Genomic DNA, 25,673 nt, shown 5'->3' on the forward strand with positions numbered 1-25,673 from the left:
AAGAGATTGTCTCAGCCACGACATCCTCCAGGGCAGAAACCCCTCCGGCGGCAGAGACTAAACCCCCACTTGACAGTTTGCAATTGGCAAACTATATACGGGGTGGGGGAGGGTGAGTACCAATTCTGGACAAGCAGCAAACTACAAAAAGAAAAACGAAGGATCATAATCAGGAGCACGGCATTACTTATAAAGTAGCAGATGAGGAAAGTGAGGCTTATTCAGATTTGAGCTATCCTTTTTTCTTGCTTGGGTAAATTGGATTAAATAAATTTAATAATAATAAATTTATCACAGAAAAGGTACTTTTCTACTTTTTCAAGAATCTGACTTTTAATTACAGAAACTTTGTAAAATGACTCTCCTGTAGGATCTATGTCAAGGCAGAAAATAATATGATAAACAATGAAGAAAATACCTGTACTGCTTGCATATTACTCAAATCTGTTTCAAACTTCTCTGCAATTTCTGTTTTCAAGCGTTCAATCGCTTCAGACTCCTGCTCCTCATCCTCATCTTCCACTTCATCCTCTTCTTTTGGAAACTCTTCTTCCAAAACGGCTTCAATATCATCATCTTCTTCTTCATCATCCTCATCGTCACCCTCACCTTCAGGTCTTGCTGGAGCATTCTAAAATGCAAAATACTTACTTTATGACTACTGAACTGACTTCTATAAAAAGAAATAGAAATTAACAAGTGGGGACCTGCAGGAAACGTGCGGCAGCAGCTATCTCACCCCCCCACCTTTGCTGACTCCTCTCTCCCCCTGCTCCTCTCAGTCTCTCACTCTTTCTCCCTACTACCACTGCTTTTCTTACTTTCTCCTCCATGCCTGTCACTTTCTCTGCTTCTCTTCCCCCACCCCATCACTAGGGTTGCCAACCTCCAGGTACTAGCTGAAGATCTCCTGCTATTACAACGGATCTCCAGCTGGTAGAGATCAATTCACCTGGAGAAAATGGAAGCTTCGGCAATTGGACTCTATGGCATTGGAGTCCCTCCCCAAACCCACCCTCCTCAGGCTCTGCCCCAAAAACCTCCTGCTGGTGCCGAAGGACCTGGCAACCCTACTCCCTCCCCTCCGCAACAGCAGTGGTGGAGGCAGCTCTCCCAGAACCACAACAGATCTCCCAACTGCAGAGATTGGTTGCCCTTGGGGTTGCCAGATCCATGTTGGGAAATTCCTGGAGATTTGGGGTGCAGTCTTGGGATGGTGAGGTTTGGGGAGGGAAGCAACCTCAGCAGGATATAATGCCATACAGTCCACCCTCCAAAGCAGCCATTTCTCCAGGGGAACTGATCTCGGTCATCTGGAGATTAGTTGTAATTCCAGTTGATTTCCAGCCCTCACGTGGAGGTTGGTGAGGAAATTCCCCCAGAGGAAATGGCTGCTTTGGAGGGTGGAGTCTATGGCATTATACCCTTCTGAGGTCCCTCCCCTCCTCAAACCCCATCATCTCCAGGCTCCACCGCTCAAATCTTCAGAAATTTTCCAACCTGGAGCTGGCAACTCTAACTCCTTCCTACTCTTCCTGGCAACCCTAACCCCTTCCTACCCTCTTATCCAACCTACCCTCTGTCTTATGCTTTCTGTCTCTCTCTCTCCCCCCGCCCCGCCCCCTGCAGCCTCTACCTTGGAAAACTACAGTCTTTCTCCACAGTGGGGACCAAAGCAGCTTACATTATTCTCCTCTCCTTTTTATCCTCACAACAACCCTGTGAGGTAGGTTAGACTGAAAGTATGTGACTGGCCCAAAATCACCCAATGAGCTTCCACAAGGTGGGAATTCAGACCTGGGTCTCTCACACCCTACTGTGAAGCTCTAACAACTACACCATACTGGCTTTCATAGGGTACCCGGTGTTGAACAGTAGCAAGCAGCCAGGCCTAGTTGAATCATGCAAGTCCGATGGTATCAAGTCACCCAGAGGTTGTTGCCAGACTCAGGCCTGGCCCCAATGAATCCTCCCTCAAAGCCCAAAATAGGCCTGGAAACTGCCTTACCCCTTACTTTTACTGACAGAACCAAGCCTTGGAAAGCTGTGGATGCCTAGCAACAACCACTAAGGGAATCCACTGCTTAAAGCTACAGACAATCCTTTTAGTATTTTTGGTTGTTGTTTTTTTAATGGCCCAATGTATTTTATTTAATTTCACATTTTTCTGCAAACCTGGGCCCCTCTTCAGGTTTGTAGAAAGATCTGTCTTGCCCGTTCACACCTCCAGTTCACACCGGATTTAAGTATCCAAAGATTTGGCCAATTTCACTATTATAATATAAGATCTCTCCATTTCTCTACTTCTTAGTTCACTATGTATATGTTGATGATTTGCAGAAATGCTACAGCAGGCAACCATCTGACAGTCAAAGAAATCCTGCTGATTTCTGTAGGATATAATTATTTATTTAGAAAAATTTTATGCCACTTCACCACAATCCTACTTGAGGCAGCTTACAAGTAAAAACAATATAATAAACTGTCTAAAAATAAAAGCAACCCTTTAAAAACAAGACAGGGACATAACACAGCATAAAAATATCCATAAAATAAACCACAATCAGAATAAACAATGTTCTCAATTTTCTCTCTGAAATCAATGCTGTGCTTAGCTGGGTTTGTACACTGAAACCATGTTAACTGTTGCATATTTGTCAAAGGTATTTCCAGTTCCCTTCCTATGTCAAGGTTGGCCGGGAGCGCATGGAAGAGCCACAAGACTTTATCTGCAAAAAAGCTCAAGAAAGCCTCATAGCTATGTGCTGAATTTACTTTTAAATTTGTTTGTCCATCTGTTAAGGATGTAAGTTACCTAATAGTACTAAATAATTGTGCCGGGTAAGAGCTAGCAGACACAATGGTGGCTGAATAATACTCCTTTTTAGTAGCCTTCACTGCCATCCCATAGGATTTCATAAACGTCCTATAAGATGTTCTTGCGGCTTCATTATGAGCACGTTGCCAAGCTCGCCGTCTAAGCTCCCGTTTCATATCCCCGAGTCCCATGAGCCCAGTTTCTGTGGGGGCGAAGAGGGCGCCTAGGGTGCGATTTCATCAATGGCCATGGAGAGCCAACTATGCCAATCCTCCACAAGCACATCTAGAAAATCGCCAAGGGGGATTCTCAGGGTATCTGCTGGTGCGTTGGGCGGCCGGTACATCAGCCAGATAGCCACGCTCTCCTTGCCTTCCCAGACCAGGCCCACACATTCAGTGCCAGAGATCTCCGGGGAGGGTAAAGCCTTGAAGGAGAAAGCCTTATTGGAGTCTGATATGATTTTTAGCTTGGAAAGGTTAGGTGGGGTGTTTTATTGTGGTTATTTCAGGCTGGTATATAATTCTGAAGTTGTTACTATTTGTGCTGTTTTATTGTAATTTTAGTTCTTGAATAAAGATAGGATAATAAATAGTTTAGTAATAAATACTATGTTGAATTAAGGCCCATATTTTGAAGCAATTTTCAAGATTATACTTGAGCATAATTTTCATCTGTAACCAATAAAAATGATTCTGACCTGTTCTGTTGCTGATATTTTAAAAATATGTTAACAACCAATTTACAAATTTCATTTACCAAGTGATTTCAATGCCTCAGGTTTTCTTACCTGTTTCTTTTTTGCTTGCACTGCTAGAAGTTCTGCCCTCCTTTTCATAATTTGGCCTTCCTGTTAATAAAAGACCTTTAAGTATTTATTTCATTCTATTCTTTTAGCAACTGACACTCAAAAATTCAATTTCAAAATTGTTTCTTTTTCCATGGATAGAGAACACTGGATACATAAGAATACCAGGGAAGATTACCTTTAGTTCAACCCCTACAGAACCCTACCCAGATCTTGTCATACACACACTCCATTCCTATCATACTACTGCGCTGTGTGAAATATTTGAATAAAATAAGCAGCCGGCCAGCTGCAAAAAACAGTACTATTGTTGAAGGCTTTCAAGGTCAGAGTTCATTGGTTCTTATAGGTTATCCGGGCTGTGTAACTTCAGGATACAATTGGTTCCACACCCTCATTAGCACATTATCTTGATACTTACAGGACAATGATTAGCACATTACTTTTTGCAGGACAATTACTCAGCTCAAACCCAACCCCTTTCTGACTACTATATATTACTCTTCCTACACACTTGACACTGAGAGACACTGTCCTTCAGTGTGACTCCTCTGAAGATGCCTGCCACAGTTGCTGGCGAAACGTCAGGAAAGAAAATTCCAAGACCACGGTTACACAGCCCGGATAACCTACAAGAACCAAGTACTAGATTTTACCTGGAACAATAGCCTTTGTATACTAAGGGTTTATAGTAAAAAGTCAGATGGGAGGAGCTCAGAAAAGAGAGTATATAAAGACTTGCAGGGCATGGAAAGGAACTGAAACAGAGGGGAATTTCTTATTCAGATTGCAGGGAGAATAGACATATGATGCAAGAAAATGTTGTGACGATCCATTGTTATGTCTATATAGATAATATTTTTGAACCCAGTTCCTTTTGCTGGTCCAGCTAGAAATGCTGGAGGCCCATCGAAGGCCATTTGTGTTTCCAGAAACATTTTGACTAGACTAGCTATTTGAATTGCTGTACTCATACTGAAAATCGGCACTGAAAACTAACTGATGAGCCCAACAATACTTGTTTCTCTCACCTGTGCTTTAGATGGCAGAGGTGACAAAAGTTGTAGAAGCAGATGCAATAGGATCTCCTTGCACAACATTTAGTGCTATGCTTGGCCAATCTGAACCAACCCACCATTTTCTAAATAAAAAAGTGTACCCAGCTACAACATAAAGTGATGGGTTGGTCTAAGTTTATATAATTCCTAGGGGTTTTAAACTATAACCACACAAGCAGGCCATTTTAAATCTATTATACAGTACCTAGCTTCACCTTCTGGCCCCCTTACTTTTCAACTTATATTTAAACGACCTCTCTATCAACCTCTCCTCAGCAGATTACCATCCCCCTTATCTATCTTCAAAAGCTTTAAATCTGCTCTTATACGCAGATGATGCAGTACTTTTGTCCCTCATCCAGGTGGTTTGAAAAATTATCCCAATTTTCAACCTATTGCAAAACTGAAGGACTTAAAATTAACTATTCAAAATCTAAAGTTTTGATAATTTCCAAAAACAAAACCGAGATACGTATTCCTGTGATTTGGAAAATCGATAACATCAACTTAGAGCAAGTCTTTAGTTTTTCATACTTGGGTGTGACTTTCAGCTCTAACTTAAGTTGGAAACCTCACATTAACTACATAACAAGGAAAATTAAACCTTCGGTGGCAGCAATTGAACGCTTTCTGTTTATAAGGGTGGCAAATATATACCTGGGGGGTTATATGCATTCAATATGAAAATCATCCCTCAACTATTATATGGAAGTTGTACCTAGCTTCTGATAATAAAAAATAATTACTCTCATTTGTGCTTTCAGATCTTTTATCTTCTGCTTCTTTTCCTTTTTTTGGTTTTGTTTCTCTTGCCATTTTTGCAAAAGTGTGGGAAGAATTCGATCAGAAACATCATCTTCTTCAACTTCAAGACAGACTACAAGGTCTGGACAAAGCCCACGTTCTGCTAAATAAGTGGCTTCATCTACAGTTCGAGGAAAACCATCCAATATAAATCCTGTAGATCTAAATGAAAACAATAATTGAAAATGAAAGTGTTACCATCTTATGGGTTTTTCTCCCAGTGAATGGCAGAAATGCAAAACTGTTCATCAAATAGACCCTTGTGGACAAAGGATGGGTATAACTAGATGGAAAAGGCTTTATTGGTCAGTGAAACACAATTCTTTAAATGTTACTTCTGTCTGCATCAGAATTGTGAAGATGAGGCTATAGATGCCTTGAGCCATGAGATATAATTATTTTAATTAATAAATTTAATAAAAGCAGTGTTAGGTATTGCTAGTACTGAAGCAAGATACTTTGGAAATTTTGTGTCTAAAAGATGCGCCAACCTCATATACAGGTGCATGGTTGTGATTGAACAGAAATAATTGTTAATATCACTACTCTATTTTGCAGAAAGGTTCAGTGTCTATCACAGAGAGTGGCCATTTATTCAGGGCTGTTACCCTCGTGGTCACCCCGCCGACTGCTTTGGGGCTTCCTTTAGATTATGCATGCCTTCCCCAGCTGTCAGAGGTCACCTCGCTCTCCCTGTGCATTTTGCCCATGTTTTCCAGATGCTGTTTTAGCCAGAATCCAGAAAACGCACGCAAAATGTGCAGAAATGCGTGGGGAGTGATGGTCAGCAATGGCATGCATAATCAAAAGGAAGCCCCGAAGCAATCAGTAGGGGTGACCATGGGGAAACAGCTCTGCATAAATGGCCATAGAGAATGACTGCCCCAAGATCACCCAGTGAGCTTCATGGCAGAGTGGGAATTAGATTACAAATCTATCCAGTCCTAGTAAACACACTAACCACTACTCCACTCTGGCTTCCTATGATACACAGGACAGAGTGCTACTTTAGGTTGTTGATATTTTTACTTTGAATTCAGGCACCTATGCCATGCCACAAACTGTCTTCCATAGTCCTTTCCGTTTTAAAGGGGCTGCTATTCAGGAAATATGCTCAAATCCCAGCTGAGCATATGAAATTAGTTGTGCAGTTAGTTGGATCCTGGTCATAGTGAGTTACTCTGACCACTGAACAGCGTTCATGGCTTCTATGCAGTAGCTAGCGGCCACAATGGACAGTGGTGGCAGCTTGGAAGGACCACATCTAGTGTGATTAATACCCTTTATAATAAGTATTGTACATTTAGGGCACTATTAAAATGTGCAGTCTGATGAGTAATAACTAATGCTTTACAATTCAGACTTGACTTTCTACTGTGGCTCATAAAAACGATAGAGTAACAAAATAATCAATACAGAAAAGTACTAAGAAAATGCCATAACCATCCAACTCTAAAACAAAGTCATTAAAAATCAAAAGCTCACCTAAACAGAAAGGTCATGCAGTACCTATAAATCGTGTGCATGACTGGACTGTTGGAATCTTTTTTATTATTATTATTATTATGGTTGTTGACCAAACATGTAGTTTTTAAAAGACTGTTGAAATACACCAGATGGTAACTGAAGGATAGAGGCACAATTTATTGTGCATCATGTCAGGCATTTTGTAGTGTTCATAAAGAAATAAAATAAGAAGACCTTGACCCATGCACTAGCCAATCTCTCTTCTCACATGGAAAGAAGTGTAAGCAAGGGCTCTCCTCCAGAACTTAGAGGACATTGAGGTGGGCTCACAAGGGGAGATCGACTTCATATGGTTTATTGGACAAAAGTTAAGAGCTTTACATGAAGTGGGACTTTTTTTTTAAAAGAGTGAGATTCTTTTATGTACATGACAGTTACCTGAAGGGTTCCTTGGTCCACCATTCAGGAACAATGTTGTCAAGCACCTCTGGGGGCAGGGGTTCATTTTCTACCAAGTTTGCCTTGATTGCCTCTTCTTCATCTGTTAATTGCAGTTCTTTCTGCTGAAATGATTCAAAACACATGAAAACATATAATATTGCCTTTACCTGATGGAACCATATAAAATGATCATTTAATGGATTTCACATTGTTCTTTTTATCTAGATTCTTTCAAGGACAACAAAATGCTTCTTTGCATAGTAGGGTAGATCCTACCACTTCCCTTCCCACTCCGTTGAGCAAAGTTTGAAGCCTTCCTCTAGTCTAGCCCAAGAAGACTTCCTTCAATTTAAGTGGCTCTTCTGTTGGAGGAAGAGCCATTGAAACTGGAGAAAGTTTCCTTAGGCCGAAGGAAGGGTCCTTGGAGGATTGTTGGAGCCATCTCTGTATTTCACATATAGTTATGAAAAATCAAGCAGGTTAAATGTATTCCTTTTTGTTTCCCAAGACGTACAGATATAAACGTTTATCTAGTCTTCAACGACCTAACACTGAAGCCATTTGAAGGCTCATTTATCTCTCTCTCAAAAAAAGGATTCTTATGCTGCCACGTATAAAGTCGCAACAAACTATGATATGCACTCTCTTTCCATACCAAAAACAGGCTTCTGCATACATATTCCTAGCTTGAATCACTTGTACACAGTGGTGTTTTACATACATTTCCCAGCTTGATCCACAAGCCAGGTCTCAATGTGCACAGCCCTAATAGCTATCCTAAATATCAACAAACTGCTGATTAAAACTGAGAACAAGGGCTCCATTTAAACTCTTCTACATTCTCTGTAGATGGCCTACTCTAGCCTGATCTTGGAAGCTAAAACAGTTGGCCCTGGTTAGTACTTGGATGGAAGATCACCAATGAATCATTTCAGAGGAAAGAATTGCTACTTAAAAGCAGGCAATAGCAAACCACCTCTGAATAGCTCTTGCCTTGAAAAGTCCATAAAGGGTCGCTGTGAGTCAGCTGTGACTTGATGGCACTTTATGCACACACATTTTCTTTTCTGTTAGTGTTCAGGTATCTAATGGTGATACATATCATGAGCAAGTTTGAATCATAACCTATGAATGTACCTTTTTGCAAAATTAAAGTCAGCAAATACTACACTGTGTCCCCTAGCAGAAATAAATATATCTGATTCTCAACATGGCTCCATCTATGGATACTTAAATCTGGAGATTGGCGCCATGAACAGACAAGACATATCTTTATACAAAGCTGAGAAAAGACCCAGGTTTGCAGAAAAAACTGAAAATCTAAAAAACAAACATTGGGGGGTTAATCTCCCTCAAATAACTGAAGCAACACCTGTAGCTTTAAGAAACGAATGTCCTCAGTGGCCTTTGCTAGGCAACCATAACTTACTACCAACCTTCAAGCTTTTGTTTCTGTTGGCAAAAAGATGGGGGAGGGCCCTTACCAGGGCTGTTTCGGCTTTTGAGGGAGGACTCATTGCAGCCAGACCTGGCAGAAACCACGTGACTGGCAGGACCCACCTAAGCTTGGCTGCTCACTATTGCACAACAGCAGCCACCGCACATTTCAGACTAGGATCTGGGAGTCTCAGGTTCAAATCCCCACCATCTCTTCCATTTCAGACCCATTCATCCCTCTGGTTGTCAATAATTGTTAATCGATAGGTCCAATTCGAGCGATGAAATCAGCAGCAATTAACAGCTCTGGGATAGGATGTAACTAATCTTTCAACTAAATCCCTTAGCTCCCTCCAATTACTCAGAAGGGCATTTTTATCTTTAACAGGTGGTAAATAAACTTATATTACTATAAAGGAATCATTTCTAAATTTTATATATACAGCTAAGGCTAATGAAAGAAGCTCTATTAAGGTACATTGTAGTGTGTTAGAAATTAAACAAGCCAGACCCGCTTTTGGGTGCCCTCCATTAATACCTACTTAAGCCTTAACTGAAAATACTACATATCTTGTTAAACAGATGTTATTAATTGCCCAAGTTTCCTGGAGTAATATAATATGGAATTAAAAAAAAGATTCAACATCAGGTGTTTGGGCTTTAGAAATCTGACCAGCTATATTCCAAGGTAGTATTTTCACTTGAATTTCATAGAGTCAAACTTGCATCATCTCTGTAATAACATCATGTTCATATACTGCACTTCCATTATTATTATATTTCCATAACATCACTTCAGGCTCCACTAGTAAAGGGATCTCTGTCCCTTTACTCATAAAACTGAGAGTTGGTAATCAGTTGGGAAGCAGGTTCTAAGTTTATTGAGCCCCTCTTATTGAGAATGGGACCTGACGGGACAGGAAAAAACATTGAGTTGCTCCTACAAGGGGATAATCTTTCAATCACTTTACAGGTTGCGAAATTTTGCTCAGCAGCAATGAAAATTCGACACCACAGAACAGTCTCTTAGCCCAATTGGCAGAAGTGTCTCGGTTGTTATTTCTTTTTTTAGGTGTTATGAGACTCGGACTGTAATTCTTTGTAAGAATATTTTAGTCCATGTTTCTGGTTTTATCTGGCTAAGGGCCGGAAATAAACAATCTGAATCTGAATCAGTTGGGAAGCAGGAATGTCAACTATACTTTTATCTTTAAAAAGAGCGTTTACTAATTGGGAAGGACTTCGGTGCAATTTCTTTAATTTTTTCGGAAGAAGCCTAAATCAGTTTATCATGTTATCTTGCTCAGTTGCAGACAGGGAACAGAAAGATGAAAACAGATTAGACTCAATAGGTTCTAAAGTTTCGGTAGAATTCAAATTCAAAAACCTTTAATGGCATAAGGTTGCTGGAGCTCAACGAGTGCTTGTAATAGCTATGCTGGCATTTAGGCTTGGTTGGTTCCAAAGGTGCTGACTCTGTATTTTTATGCTTTCGCTTAGGTGCTGAACTGCTACTGTGGACAACAGGCTTGGATGGAACCAAAGGTGATGGAGCCAGATTCAAAAGCACCAGCTTCAAGACTATCTGAACTGAGGATGATCTAGCCCAGGAGTATCAAACTCATTGGTTACGAGGGCCGGATATGACATAAATGTCATTTGGTTGGGCTAGGCCATGCATACCAGCCTGCAGCGGGCTTGCCAGCCCAGATCGGAACTGGGGGGTGTCTGCCTCGGATGGCAAGTCCGCAGCAGGCTCACTAGCCCAGATCGGGACCCCGATGTTAGGGGCGGCAGGGAAGGGCGATCCAAGTGCTGAGCTGTAGCCCAGCACATACATCGCCCTCCTCTGCCGCCCCCAACTTTGGGGGTGGGGGGGAAGGGTGATCTATGTGCAGGGCTGGAGCCCCCACCTTACGATCCCTACTGCGTGTGGGCTTGGACTTCCACGTGGTGTTCTGCGCCAGCAAGCGGCATGGATTGGAAGGCCCCCGTAAACCCGCACCATGGATAGACCACTCCACTGATAGACCTATCCTACATGAGTCTGTCTAATCCCATCTTAAAGCTGTCTGTGCCTGTGGCCATCCTCTGGCAGCGAATTCCATATTTTAATCACCTATTGAGTAAAGAAGCATTTCATTTTGTCTGTCCTGTAGATACTGCATCTTAGCATTTAACCTTCTGCTCAAGAAGATATTCTAATGTTACCTCTGGAGATCGTTTTTCTTCGTCGTTCTCCATTTCAGTTTCAGTACTTTCATGAAGAGGTGTAGGGGATCCCCCCATTTCTTGCATTGCAACAGCCTCTTCCTCATCTTCTTCTTCGGTTTCTGGTCCTACTCTGACCCCGGTTTTCAGCATGATCAATTCCTGTAAGCGTTCTTCAAACTGAATGTGGAACATTCCTAGTTTATTTGCTAACCACCGGGCACAGACAGTTTTACCTGCTCCATGCGAACCTAAGAGACATACCCTAAGAGGGGGGACCTGAAAAATAAACATATGAAAATAACTTTTTTTTTGTTGGAGTGGATTTCTGATTAATAAAGTTGACAGCTGAATACTTCGTTAAATTCTGAGCTATTTTACGGGTACTTTGGAAAAGAGCTCTCAAAAACAAATAAATGTTGTTAGTACAGTATTGATGCCAAAGATAATTATGGATGAAGAGGATCAACACATGGACTCTCTGTAAGGTGATCTAACACAAGAACCAGGAATATAAGGGTGGGACCAAGCCTTGTGAGCTACCCAGATTTGTGTGCACTCATGCCTCAGAGCCCTTTTCAGGAACAGAAAGGAACTGCCATGACCTCCTTTGCTCAGCCCAGCGACTCTGAGTTCTCAGGAGAAGAGACCGAGGAGGGCCAGAACCATCAGGGACGGCCCGACACTGCAAAGGTGCCTGCTGCCAACAGTCGGTCCCTTGCCTGAGCCTGCAAGGGAGACCGGCCTTTTTAATAACCGACAGGCTTCTGCCAGGCAGGATGTAAACCCAGACTCTGAACACCCCAGGGGATGCTTTCACTCTGCAGGAACAGGAAAGTTGGCGGCAGCAGGCCCAGGTCAAGATGGCCCAAAGGAGGCAAAGTGCTTCACTAGCCACACGCAATCCCATCCCAGAGCCAGGCAGTGAGAACAATAATTCTTTTCAAGATCCTAGTGCGACCACGGGAACTTAACACCTACCAGGAGGGCAGCTAAGTTCATTTGCTTTCCAGCCTATTTAGGCTGAGGCTTGGAAGGTTGCCTTGTTGGATCAACTCCACTAGGCACAAACCTGCCTGCCAGCTCCATTTCCTTGCCTCTAGTTTCAGCTCTTGGCTGCCAGTACCTATTGATAAGGTTGCCAACCACCAGGTACTAGCTGGAGATCTCCTGCTATTACAACTGATCTCCAGCCGACAGATCAGTTCACCTGCAGGAAATGGCTGCTTTGGCAATTGGACTCTATGGCATTGAAGTACTCCCCTCAACAAACTCCGCCCTCCTCAGGCTCTGCCCCCAAAATCTCCCGCCAGTGGTGAAGAGGGACTTGGCAACCCTACCTATTGATGCTCCCAAGCCTTGCTATCTAGACCTGACGGGACTGCTTCAGAGGAGACCTGACTGGTCCAGCCCAGCCCAAAGAGCGCAGGACAGGAATAAAGGACTCCAGCTGGCCAAGCTTGGTTTAAGTATTAGGACTTGGCCATCTTTCCTTCCCTGGTTCACTCAACAATCAGTACTTTCTCCCTGCTGTACTTCAGGATCCTTGATCTCACCCAGGTCAAGCACTTGCTCTGGCTTTGGTACACAACTCTAAGCCCAGGTCTGGATTCTGAGTATGGCCAGCTATGGGCCCAGCTTGGCTCTGATGTTATCACCACTTAATGTCAAAGCACTAGTCACTAATTGAAATATTAAGTGTAGCTAGGTTCGAGCCTGGTAGCACCTTAGAAGCCAATATGATTTCTGGGGTATGAGCTTTTGAGAGTCAAAGTTCCTTTGTCAGATACTCTCAAAGCTTGTACCCCGCAAAATCTTGTTGGTCTCTAAGGTGCTACTGGACTCGGATCTAGTCCAGTAGATCAATTCCATGTTCTCCTACAGACCAACATGGCTACCCTCAAACTATTAGGTGTAGCTGTCACTCTTCATATTGAAGTAATTACTTACATGTTACTTTGCAGTCTTCCTAAATTTCATAAATCAAAACTGCGTTTGAAAATCACAAATTAGCCAAGATAGATTTCTATTAGACCAATTTTTGTGATGCACAAAAATTCTGATCTATACCAGTACTTATATCTTGTAAAGAGCTCTTTTGTAAAATCAGATATATTATTATGAAACAACACCAATATACATGTCACGAGACGGGCTCTCCCATCTTGGACTCCCAGCAGGACCCACGCCGCAGCTCCACCCCACACGGTAGCCACCAAAGCCCCAGGGCTGGAACAATCACCAGGGCCAACAGGCTTCTCAGAAGACAGGCAGGCGCCACTGCATCATGCCCAAGCTGCTATGCACAGCCCTGACAATCAGCTGGGCCCTTCGGGCAGGGCTGACATTGCACTTGTCACCCGACTGGCCGGCAAGCTGGGAGGATGGTGAGAAGGACCATGTGGCCTTTGCCCTCACCACTGGCCAGCTGGGGCTCCCCACAGCGAGCTGTACGGACACAGCAGAGCAGAAGCCAGGGGGCAGGGCTCGGAACCTATCTAGAGCGGGCCAGCCCCAGATCCCTTTATAGCCTCAAAAGGGGTGGAGTCAGGGAGGGGGAAGAGGTGGGGGAAGAGGCGGGGAAAGGAAGGGCTTAGTCTTTATAAGCCGGCACAGGCAGAAGCCAAGGAGGAGAGCTCCAGGACAGACTGAGAAAAGTCTGTCTCTGGGAGCCAATAGAGGAGAAAAGGGGCTGTCAAGACAGAGCAACCCCTCTCCCTTATCTGAGGCCAAAGAAGTCAAGCCTGAGGTCGCGTCCAGGGGCTCCATGGGTACGCCGCCAGCAGGGGGCGCCCTGGAAAATCCTTACAACATATTTGGACAAAATTATATTATAATCACGGTCAATATAAATCTCATGTTTGTAACATTGGCATATGAAAGATTTTGAAAGCTTTTCATACTTTTAATGGCTTGTTGTGAGAGATGTAAATTTCAGGATATTCCAGAAATTTGTCTCTGTTTTCTGAAGTTGAAAAATACCAATAGTTGTCTCGATACTTGGCTCCATTCTCATAACTTCCTGGGTAAAGAATAAAGTTTTCCTTTAGAATCACTGGACAAAAGTGTTTTGTGTCTCCCATGTGCCTCTTCCTCTCAGTGACTTTTTCTTCATCCTAAAAAAGGCAAAACATTTCTGAGACCATGACACATTTATTAAACGAAGTGGTCCTGATCCAGGCCAAGAGAGTAGCAGAAAGCTGGGTACTCAGTGCTGCTCTCACTGAGTCCTCTCCTTACCTAGGCTATGATAACTGTTAGCAGTTCTGACAGATCACTTGCAAGCAGGCGAGGAAATCAAATAGTGATCTGATTGAGTGAGGCAATCCCTCCTCCCCCACCTCAGCCTCTGGAGATGGGTACTGCCCAAGCAAATGCCTCAAGCGCTAGTTGCAAGATTGTATCACCTGTAAAAACAGTTGTTGCACTTACCTGTAACTGTTGTTCGTTGAGTGGTCTTCTGTGCAGGCACACATGGGACTGCACAGGCGCAGGCCAGCCACGGAGATTAAAAAGCTTATGGAAGAGTCGGCTCCCTAGGAGCGCTCCCCCCTCCCCCTGTCCGTTACCAAACCTCAACGGTTTTAACCGTTTATGTGTCACAAAACGGGGGGGGGAGCACTCTTCCCTCAGTTCTCCATTCGCCGCCGCGGGGAGTACACTGTTTTACGGTGCCAGCCCACAGTGGGGAAGGAGGGAGGGATGTGTGCCTGCACAGAAGACCACTCAACGAACAACAGTTACAGGTAAGTGCAACACTGTTTTTTGTTTTCGTGGCTTCTGTGCAGTCCCACATGGGAGAATAGCGAGCTTACTTACTGTGGAGGTGGGTGTGCGATGGTCAGCGAAATAACGTATTCAACACTGCTTTCCCCACAGCCACGTCAGCTCTGGAATCCACGCCCACTGCATAATGCTGGATGAAGGTCATCGGTGTGGACCATGTGGCAGCCTTACAGATCTCAGTGATGTCACTCGTAGAAGCGAAGGCTGCTGATGCTGCTTGAGCTCTTGTGGAATGTGCATGCAGGTTAAGGGTGCAGTCTACACCTGCTGTCTGATATGCCAATCTAATGGCCAAAATTACCCATCTTGAGAGTGTTTGTGTAGACCAGGGGTCCTCAAACTACGGCCCGCGGGCCGGATCCGGGCCGTTAGGTTCCTGAACCCGGCCCCTTTAAAAAATTGCAGCTGCAAGTTTGTTTCTGGGGAGGAGGGGGGGTAAATAAGGGGGGAGAAAAGCCCCCTTTGCTGTCTCAAAGCTGCCTCCTGCCCCCATCCAAGGCGGCGATCCGCCAGCTGCCGGCCCCAAACGACCCTCCAGCCCCCCAACCCCCACAAAAAAACCCAACCTCGGGCTGGGGCATGCGGCAGGGCGAAGTCAGCGGCCGCGGGGAACGACGTCCGTCCCAGCCGCCTGGGGAGCCGCCTCCACTCTGTCCATGTTCGCCGAAGGAGGGAGGGGAGGAAGGGGAAGGGAGGCGAGCCCGGCAAGAGCGCTTGCTGCCTGGCTGGCAGTCGGACCCAGGCGCGCCGGGGCTCGTGGGCTTGCGGAGGGAAGCGCTCAACCGCGCTCCGCCTGCGAAGGCAGGCAGGCGGCTGGCTGGCTGGCTGGGGCTCGGGCGGCCGCTCTCCCCACGTCCTTCTCCGCCTCCTGCCCACCCGCTCCAGCGTTGCGACTGCAGCCACGCCGCGCTCCAGCCCAGACTGAGGGTGGTTCGGGGCTGAGCTAATGCGGGCGGGCTGCGCGCTCCTCCTCCTCCTCGGGGCCCCCTTCCTCGCTCGCTCGCTCCCTCCCTGCCTGTTTGTTGGTGCGTCTGCCTCAGCTCTTGAAGCGCGGCCAAGAATTGTCGACGGTTGTCGACGTCGATGGAATAGGGGCTTCCCGTCCCAAATCAGGCATGGGTCGTTCCTCTCGACGTCGTTGGAGATTGACATCCGGTTGCGCTGGCGGAGCTCTTGCCCTTGTGCCCGACCTGCCGGAGGTTACTCCGAACTGCAGTCAGTCGGCATCAGCGCGACGTCGGTAGCCCTCACCATTGTGACGTCGATGGTCGCCGACAACATACAGGTGACCTCCGTACCGAAATGGCGGATACCACGGTGGAGGGCAGAAACCCCACGGATTCCACTCTTGGAAATGGGGTTGACATTCCCAGCCTCGGACCTCCCTTTCCGGTAGGTCTTCTGGGTCAGATTCCATAATGTCAGGTGCCTCCATAAAGTCTTCTTCCGAAGATGAACAAACAACCTCTAACCCCAATGGCACGGGAGTAAGAGGACGCCTTAAAGCAGTTGCTGCCGCAGTCTGCAGGCGTTTATGAGGGCTACGGCCCCACTCATTAGGAGAGGTGGTACGGGGGTACTTTGATCTGCTTCTCTGCGATCCCGAGCCTCCTCTGGAGGTTCCCTATGCCTCGGGGGCGAGCCCAACGACGACGGCGGTGGCGATTGTGAGGCTTTTCTCTGCCCTTTGTCAACTGAGGTTGATGACGATCCTGCCGGCGCCGAGCGCGCAGAGCCCTCTCCTGCCGAGCCCACTTGCTTTGACTTAGGGGAGGAGAGATGTTTTGTCTTTCCTTTATGCTTCTTCGCAGGTGGTTCTGATGAAGCTCTAGGTTCCCCCCACACCTCCTTAGATATTTTATTCATGGAGGGGTTCTCAGGAACCTTCCCTGCATCGGGTTGGAATGCCTTCTCGTATAGGGCCGCCTTAAGTTTTTTGGCACGATCCCTACGGCACTTGTCAGTAAATAATGAACAGGATCTACAGGAGGATACTATATGGCCTTCCCCTAAACATAGTAAGCAGTCGTGATGCTCGTCAGAGGAGGCCATCTTCGTGCCGCAAGAGCAGCATTTCTTAAAAAGTGTCATATCTAATTATACTTCTTTTAATTATACTCTTCTAATCCAAGGTCTTCCCAAACGGTAAGAGGGAAAATCAATAAGTAGATTTTACCTCAGAAATACCGCAAGGAACAACCTTTAAACACTGTTCTCTCCACGGTGGCAGAAAGAGAACTGAGGGAAGAGTGCTTCCCCCCCCCCGTTTTGTGACACATAAACGGTTAAAACCGTTGAGGTTTGGTAACGGACAGGGGGAGGGGGGAGCGCTCCTAGGGAGCCGACTCTTCCATAAGCTTTTTAATCTCCGTGGCTGGCCTGCGCCTGCGCAGTCCCATGTGGGACTGCACAGAAGCCACGAAAACGAACTGCTGTTTGTTGAGTCATACATCCCTCCTATGGATTCCCGCCCACCATGGGCCCCTTTAACAACATTAGTTCCATGCTTGGCTTGCACGTGCTCAGTTTCCATGGGACTGTGCTGAGACCACAACACGGAACCCCTGTTCCCCAACAGCGGTCTTTTGCATTCCTAGAACAGATTCGCATGTTTCTGCTTGGGGACAGCTGTTACTGCATGTGGAACAATCCATCATTACTAGATTATGCTGGTGTGAAGCAATCTAAAGAACTGTAAGCACTCCTAATTTTAAAAATCTTTTAAAATTTCATTTACAGTGTGCCTTTCTTCCATGGCGACATACACATGGGTTCCACGGCACTCTCCCATCAAGGCACTGAAAAATTCCAAGCCTGCTTATCTTCAGCTTGGTTGCTGAATTGAGTGCCTTCAGCCCAGGCACTCAATTCAGTTCCTATAGTGGAACATGCATAGTTAAATGCTCTTAGGAACACCAACATCCTCCAGATAAAGGGTGTCACACTCAAATGGTTTGAGTGGACAAAGTCTCCACCAAGCACATATTCTAGGGGCTACATCCACAGTTTTTACCCCAAATGTGAATTCAGCTTGAGTGCAGCACAAACATCCATTCCATCTCAAATGGGCTGTTACGATGGAATGTAGTGGCAGCTTTGGCTTCAGCTTCCTAGCCCTAAAGTGAGGTAGGTGCCACAATGTATACCTGAGTACAAATGAAAGGGCCTAATCAAACCAGGATCTGGTTTGATACTGCTTCACTAGACAATGTCCATTATCCTTGTATTACCCACATTTCTAGAGTATTACAGTACATTATTGCCATACATAATTTGACCAAAAATCCCAAATCCTAGCACTCCTTTATGACATAAAGCAGGGGCCCCCAACGTGGTGCCTATGGGTGCCATGGCACCCGCCGACCTAAAAACTCTTGCTGAGCACCACCTTTCCTGGTGCCCAGCAAGTGTTTTTAGAAAGCGGAGGAGGGGCTAGGTGGGGTGTCTGCCCTGCAGAGCATCTGACTGACTGTGCAGATTAAAAGGCATCCTGTTAAACAGAGCTTCTGCTTGAAATGTTGAAGCGTTACTACCACAGTTTCATATAACCTCCGGAGGCAGCCATTTTCTGCCATGTGTCAGAATCCCAAAGGTGCCTGCAAGCTCAAAAAAATTGGGGGGCCCTGACATAAATGGTACAGACAATATTGTCTAAAATACAATATATTTGGTTGCAGGGTATGAAATTTTTTTGTCTAAAATATAATTACAGTTAAGCTGAAAAATACATGTTGCTTACTTCTTCCTCTTCTTCATCTTCAGCATCATCTTCCTCTTCTTCTTCCTCTTCCTCCTCTGCCAGGGCTTCTGCTTCAGCCTGCAAATCTTCTTGTTCTTCATCTTCATCTTCTTGAGTTATTTCCCAGCCATGATATTTAAGAGATCCTGTAAACAAAGAATTCCTCTTTAAAATGTTTCTTTAAAATCTAAGTACATAAGCATGCAAGACCAATGATACGCCATGTCAAGTATTTTGGCATGTTGAAGAAGATGCCAAGGTGAACTGATCACTCAGCTGGAGTCAGGAAGCTCTTCTATTCATCTCCCTGACATCCCCCACCCTGTTCCTGAATAACAGACTATTTTTTTGCCATCAAGTCCCAGCTGACTTATGGCAACTCAATAGGGTTTTCAAGGCAAGAGACATTCAGAGGTGGTTTGCCATTGCCTGCCTCCATGACATGCCCCCTGGTATTCCTTGGGGGTCTCTCACCAAAATACTAGTCAATTCAATTTCAATGTATTACGGTCATTGACCAGCAAAGCAAACATTCAAAAAATTAACATTGATTAAAAAAGTAAAATCTAGCAATATATCTGTTTGTAAGATATTCAAAATAATTAAGATTTGATTAAAAGGTATAAAAATATAACAATATCTGCACGTAAAAACACCTGTTAGATAAAATGTTGACAATAAAATTAAACATTTACATTAATAGTACCCATTTAGTTACACATTCCATTTCCCTTATCAGAGTTAGACCAAGTACTTCTGAGTTTAATACGTAGCCTTGCATACTTGGCAATTTTATGGGTTGTCTCACTATTCCTGTCTGAAAGTATTATCTTTATTTGTGTAGATCTTTGGCTAGTTGAAAGGCCAGCCAAAATGGGTAGTATCAGTTCTTGCCGAATTTGATTGTAAATCCTGTAATCAAATATCACATGTTCTATTGTTTCTACACTACCATCCTGGCAAATGCATACACATTCCAAATACTAGTCAGGGCTGACCCTGCTTAGCTTCTGAGACCTGACAAGATCAGGCTAGACTGGGGCTTTTTTTTTTCTTGCTGTCAAGTCACATCTGACTTATGGAGACCTCATAGGGTGATCAAGGCAAGAGACATTCAGAGATGGTTTGCCATTGCCTTCCTCTGCATCGCAACCCTGGTATTCTGTGGAGGTCTCCTTTTCAAATACTAGCCAGGGCCGATCCTGCTTAGCTTCTGAGATCTGGCTAGACTGGGGCTATACAAGGAGACAATCTGGGTAAGGGAAGCTGTGAATGCCCTGAAGACAAAACTGAACTATTAAGGTCAACGTGAGTTTTGTGAATATTCAAAGTGCACTCAAGAATCCAAAGTGGAGGGCTCTGTACCGTAAATACATCTTGCTACTTGGCAAATGGAGATACTCCCACTGGCTCACATAGTTCAGGATATAAAGGTATACCTTGGCAATATCTATTATTAGAGACAGCTATTCCCCTTGTTGAACGGCTTCCCTAATTATTTTCAGGATCCTTGTTGCTGGCTTTTCAGTGGTGATGCCTTGCCTTTGGAATTCCCGCCCCCTTGAGGCTCACCTGATCCCTACATTACTTTCCTTAGATATCTTGAAGGCCCAAGGTGTGCATGGCTGGCAACCTCGATCCTGGAGAGGTGAGAAATCTGTCACAAGCACTCTACAGAAGTCCTCTGAGATACCCTCTGTGGATCTGAGCAATTCACTTGTCTGTGGAAATGGACTCTCAGGTTTGGTAGAAGTGTTGCAGACACTTCCTGGATGGATGGTGACACCTGTGTTTGCTCCAGAAGCAGATGGAAGATATGAAGCCTCTTGACTTATATTTTGGCTGAAAGGGCCAGAAGGAGCTGAAATGTGGTCTAGAGGGCTTTCTGTCATCCTTTTAAAATGTAGCCTTCACTAAGGTGTCTTTGAGAGCAGACTCTCTAAACAGGTAGTGTCTCTGAACAGCTACCCCTGCTAAATTACTTTTGGACATTGGATCCATATTCTATTGTCTCAGTTAGAGGTGGTGCCTGGTCATTATGCCCGCTGTCATAGCTGTGGAAGAGAACTGATTGGCAACCACACTGAAGTCTGCTAGATAAGTGGCCACTTTATTAAGTTCTAGGATACTCCAATGCAATTGGTTAGTAAGGGCTGGAACAAATATTACAAAATAGATGCTCTAGAGAAAGTGCAATTTTCTAAAGTCAGAGCCCAGTGAGACTTAAGAAGAACTGATTCCAACTTTCTTCCCTCTTGATCTTTAAAAGAAGTGTGTCCATCTTGAGGTATCATAGCATCAAAGACTAGTATGCTTATTATGGGGATCTGAAACAACTACATAGCAAACTGCGTGAATGGATATAGATGCTTGGCAGAGCCCAAAACATTCTCCTGCCTATTCTCCTTTCAGACTTGGAATAAAGGTCTCAGGACAAAGGGGGAAAAACATTATCATGACCCCAAAAAACAAGCAGAACATCTTCATGAGATGAGGCATCTTATTCTTGAGATTCTGCACATTTGTCCCCAGCTGCAGGACAGATAAGGCCTTTGTGAGGACAGGAATAAAATCTTGACACAGCAAGAACCTATGAGTGGTCTATGCAGAGGAAGACATCCTGCCCTAATCATCTCCTTCCTTATCAGAGGGATGAGGTCAGAGCTCTGGCTAATCTAATGGAACCTCTCAATCCATAGCACTGCCTCTGGTCACAGCAAAAGAAGCAAAATAACCTTCCCCCCAGCTTCATCAGAGGAATGGGGCTCAATGCCGGTACTGTTGGACTTGTGCTGCTGTTTGGAAGTAGCAGGGGGAGGTAAGCAGGAGCAAGAGGAAATTTTGCACCTGTGCTTCCTAGCTGCTTTCGCCACTTCTGCCTCCAAATTCTTACCCATCTCACATTTAATCCTCTCTTCAAAATCACTAAGGAGGGAAAAAGTCACCCACAGTGTGAGAACTCACAGTCTGAAAGTTTTTAACAGCCTGGCTCTCCAAAGAAGCCTCTGCTGCTGAGACCTTCCTGCTTTTACTTTCCCACCACTGAGGAGCTTCAGAGCTGCTGGGAAATGGCACAGGCGGTCCTGATCCATGTCTAGGATATGATTGGTGGCCATCTCTTTCTGATAGCTTACTACCCTTCATCATTCTGGTATGCCATGTGACCCCAGGAGAGGCTTTCGGTGTTTCAGACACACTGGAGGACTCTGTGTGATAGTGCGATACTCAAGTTGCAATCTGTCTGCTTGTTTTTTTTTGGCCTCACTTTCCAAGCCAGTATGGTAGATTCTGCAAATAAGCGACTGGAAGCCTAATTCCCCACTACAGAAGATTGCTTGCTTGATGAAAAACCTTTTCCTGCATCTCAGAGAATGCGTAAGGCTCAGGGCATTGGGAGGGTGTATGGGCAATGGCAGACCTGTAAGCATCTCATTCCAGTTCTCTCCTCAAGGGTGGACACTGAAATAGTTAGCTGTTGAGGGGCAGTGAGCTGTTATTTTGCGCACAAAGGGTTCATATGGCTAGCACAGTACGTGAGAGAGAGGTATCTGTGGAGAATTTTATTACCTTTACTAACTTTTGTAACTTTTTCAGTTGGAGAAAAAAGAGAGACAGATGAATAGACACAGAAATGTGATTGCTTTTAAATGGGAAGCTGCTGTCTTTCTGCCAGTGCCTGTCTCTGTCGCTCGCCTCTCTCCCACCACCATGCCACAGCGCAGCTGCCTGAGCAGCACTCCAGGTTAGTCTATCGGAGCAGGCGGGGAGCAAACCCTTCAAGCCCTTTGCACAGTCCTGCTCAGACAATTAAGAGAAATGTACAATAAAACCGGAATAATAAGGAAAACTGTCTGTTTCTAGGGTTGCCAACCTCCAGGTAGTAGCTGGAGATCCCCCGTTATTACAACTGACCCCAGCCGATAGAGATCCGTTCACCTGGAGAAAATGGCCACTTTGGCAGTTGGTCTCTATGGCATCGAAGTCCCTCCCCTCCCCAAACCCCACCCTCCTTAGGCTCCACCCCAAAAATCTCTAGGCATTTCCCAACCTGGAGCTAGCAACCCTATTTGTTTCACATGAATGCATTTATGTCTAATGCTTAATATTGCCCCAAGGCATCTGCAGTGACCTTCAAGAGGTGACCTTTCCCAAAAAAAGCAGATGTTTGCACACAGGATAAACAGCTATTACTGTTGATACCTCCCCATGTTCACAGTCCAGACAAGCAGCAAACATGGACATTCCTAAAGCATCTAAAGAGGGGCTACAAATGGGTCAGGGTCTACTTTAAAGCAAGTTTTGTGAGGCTTTAGTGATCGCAAGAGGCTGGGTTGGAGGATGGAGTTCTGCTGGGGCTCATGGGGCCTGAATGGACAAAAGCTCTGTGGGATGGGGAACTCGACAAGAGGAATTGTACAAGACTGTGCAAAAAAACTGGCTAAATCTAACCCATTTATATTGTTATAGTCTAACATTGATGTTCTTCCAGAGTCTTTCAATTTCTTTCTTCAGTCTCAATGGAAAAGCACTGAAGCACATTACTTACTCTTCATGGCCCGATCACACAGCTCGAGCAGCATCTTTGGAGTCTGTCCTTCAATTTCAATATCAGCTACCTGAACTAAAGGCGCCTCTGAGATCACCAGCTCAAATTTTTGCCAAAGATTCATGAAAAAGCTGATCTTGTTTTTAAGCGGCTCCATTTCTGGCACATCTGGGAAACCATCCTCAGGAAATTCAGGAAGCTCGATTCCTGAACAAATTAAAGTGCATTTTAGAAAACAGTTGAAATTATTCAAGTATGAGTCATCTATTCCTTCCACATTCTTCAAATTAATTGTTCTTTTCAGCACGACTCTATGTTTGCTGATTTCTTTTTCATACTATCTTAGAATCACATTTTGCAGTTACCAGGTCCATTGTGTTGATCCATTATTTGTTGATATTGTTTAAGCAAAAGGGAAATAAGATGAGCATGTGGTTATTTAATGACACAGCAAACAAATTCAGTTCTTTACCATAGACCGGGGCTCCTTCCCCATGGCAATGATTCTCCATGCAGGTCTCATTGCCACTGCCAATACAGAGGCATTCACAGTGCTAAAGGAATATCCACACGGCAGATTTTCTCCCCACCACCACTGGAAGGCTTTTAAAAAAACAACCACAACAGGTAATTGCTAGATTGCGACAGTGCAATAAAGTTATAATGATCTATTGCCACAATCTATTGGATCCTAGCTTTCATTTTTTGAAAAAGTAACACTAGCCTTTTTCATTGTGGAGGTATAAGGGGGAAAGGGCACACTGTATATCTTGGCAATAAAAAAGGTTTAGGGACTTTTCCTTTTTACTTGAAAGATGGGAATTCACATGAACTTGTAGAAGATGGCAATATGTTATTATAATGTTACTGTGCTACAGCTATCTAGCAATCACTGATTATAAACAAAAGCCTGAGAAACCCCACAAGTAGAATGAAGGGAAATGGTGACCATGGGAGGTTGAGACAAGGTAAATGGTGCCAATGTGGGTGGGACCTCCAAAAATATGTGTTTTCTCACCCACATGGCATCCACTTTCTGGAATTTCTCTTGCTTTTCTGCAATCTTTCCCAAAACTAAATGGATATGATCTTTTTGCAAAGAAAATAATATTTCAAAAAGGTCTTAAACTAGGTTTGGGGAAGACTGCAGCAAAGCAGGAGAAACCTGGAAAGTGGGGCCAACATTGTGTGGATGCTCAAAAAACAAAAAACCCCTACTCCAGTTTGAATGTCAATCCAGAACAAGAAATATCTATGAGAAAGCAACCCTGGATTACTGATACAAAAAAAGAGTAATGAAGGTGGCAAAAAAGAGGGCAAGAAAGCAAGAATAAAAGTCTTGGCTTCTAACCTAGCTCAGTGACAATATCTTTCACTTCCTGCAGTCGTTCAGATGAGTGCATCTCAGTTATTCCATCACTTTCAGAGTATTCTTTAGATTCTGTGAGAACAAGCAGAGAAACTTTATTGTGGGAAAATCTCCAAAAGATTTCAAAACATTAAGGGAAAATGTATCATTTAATGCCACCATTTCTTTAAAACCTATTATTAACCATGCAGGTATCATCCAACAATGGACTCCCAATAAAAGCCTCGTCCAAGAGAGAGGGAACACCCTTGAAAGTGACATGATAAAAAGCTCAGCTTCTCACAAGAACTACCAGTTTCCAAACACTCCTCTTTCCACAACAGCAAAGACAGAGCTGGGAAGTAGGGCTGTCAATTCGGTTCGGTCCGAACTGAAAATCAACCGAATTTCCCCTGATTCGGTGATTTTCAGTTCGGACGGATCCGAACTCAAATCTGGCGGGCAACCGGGGGGGCCGAATTCAGCGAGTTCGGGAGTTCGCGAATAAATTCGGCCAATTCGGCCCCCCCTTCAGGGGAGCCCGCTGAAAGGCGCGGGCTGCCCTTTAAACTGATCTGCGCCTCCCAGCTGGGAGGCGCAGATGAGTTTAAATGACAGCCCGCCCCCCTTCAGGGGAGCCCGCTGAAGGGAGGCGGGCTGTCATTTAAACTCATCTGTGCCTCCCGGCCGGGAGGCGCAAATGAGTTTAAATGACAGCCCGCCCCCCTTCAGGGGAGCCCGCTGGAGAGGCGCGGCTGTCCTTTAAACTCATCTGCGCCTCCCAGCTGGGAGGCGCAGATCAGTTTAAAGGGCCCCCGCGCGCCTCCAGGGAATCCCTGAAGGCGCGCTTCGGCCGAATTTTCCCCCGAACTCCGGATCCCCCCGAATTACCGGGGATCCGAAGCGGGGGAGTTCGGACTTCGGCACGTACCGACCCCACAAGGGTCAAATTCGGCCGAATCCGAACTGTACCGAATTTTTTTTTTTTTGACAGCCCTACTGGGAAGGAGATGTGACTGACTGGTAGAGCATCTGCTTGGCATGCATGCAGAGTATCCTTGCCATCTTCAGCTAAAATGATCAGGTAGAAGGTGATGTAGAAGACATTGACCTGAGATCCTGGACAGCCACTGCTGTCAAACTTGACAATACTGATCCTGATAGAGGCCAATGGTCTGATTCAGTATAAGGTAGCTTCATGTGTTCAATA

At 44.8% G+C, this 25,673-nt stretch overlaps 1 protein-coding gene across 1 annotated transcript in view; it reads right to left on the reverse strand.

The window, feature by feature from the left end:
• AK9 (adenylate kinase 9) overlaps positions 1-25,673 on the reverse strand; it is a 107,568-nt gene that overhangs the window by 26,618 nt on the left and 55,277 nt on the right. The window contains exons 21-29 of the mRNA XM_056856777.1: positions 24,467-24,556; positions 23,116-23,322; positions 18,570-18,715; positions 13,948-14,160; positions 11,045-11,323; positions 7,394-7,518; positions 5,431-5,650; positions 3,609-3,668; positions 419-631 (exon numbers count right to left, since the gene is read on the reverse strand). Of these exons, the coding sequence (XP_056712755.1) occupies positions 419-631; positions 3,609-3,668; positions 5,431-5,650; positions 7,394-7,518; positions 11,045-11,323; positions 13,948-14,160; positions 18,570-18,715; positions 23,116-23,322; positions 24,467-24,556 (1,553 nt within the window). The remainder of the gene's footprint in view (positions 1-418; positions 632-3,608; positions 3,669-5,430; positions 5,651-7,393; positions 7,519-11,044; positions 11,324-13,947; positions 14,161-18,569; positions 18,716-23,115; positions 23,323-24,466; positions 24,557-25,673) is intronic.

Source organism: Euleptes europaea, chromosome 10 (assembly GCF_029931775.1).
Source record: "Euleptes europaea isolate rEulEur1 chromosome 10, rEulEur1.hap1, whole genome shotgun sequence".
Taxonomy (NCBI): Eukaryota; Metazoa; Chordata; class Lepidosauria; order Squamata; family Sphaerodactylidae; genus Euleptes; species Euleptes europaea.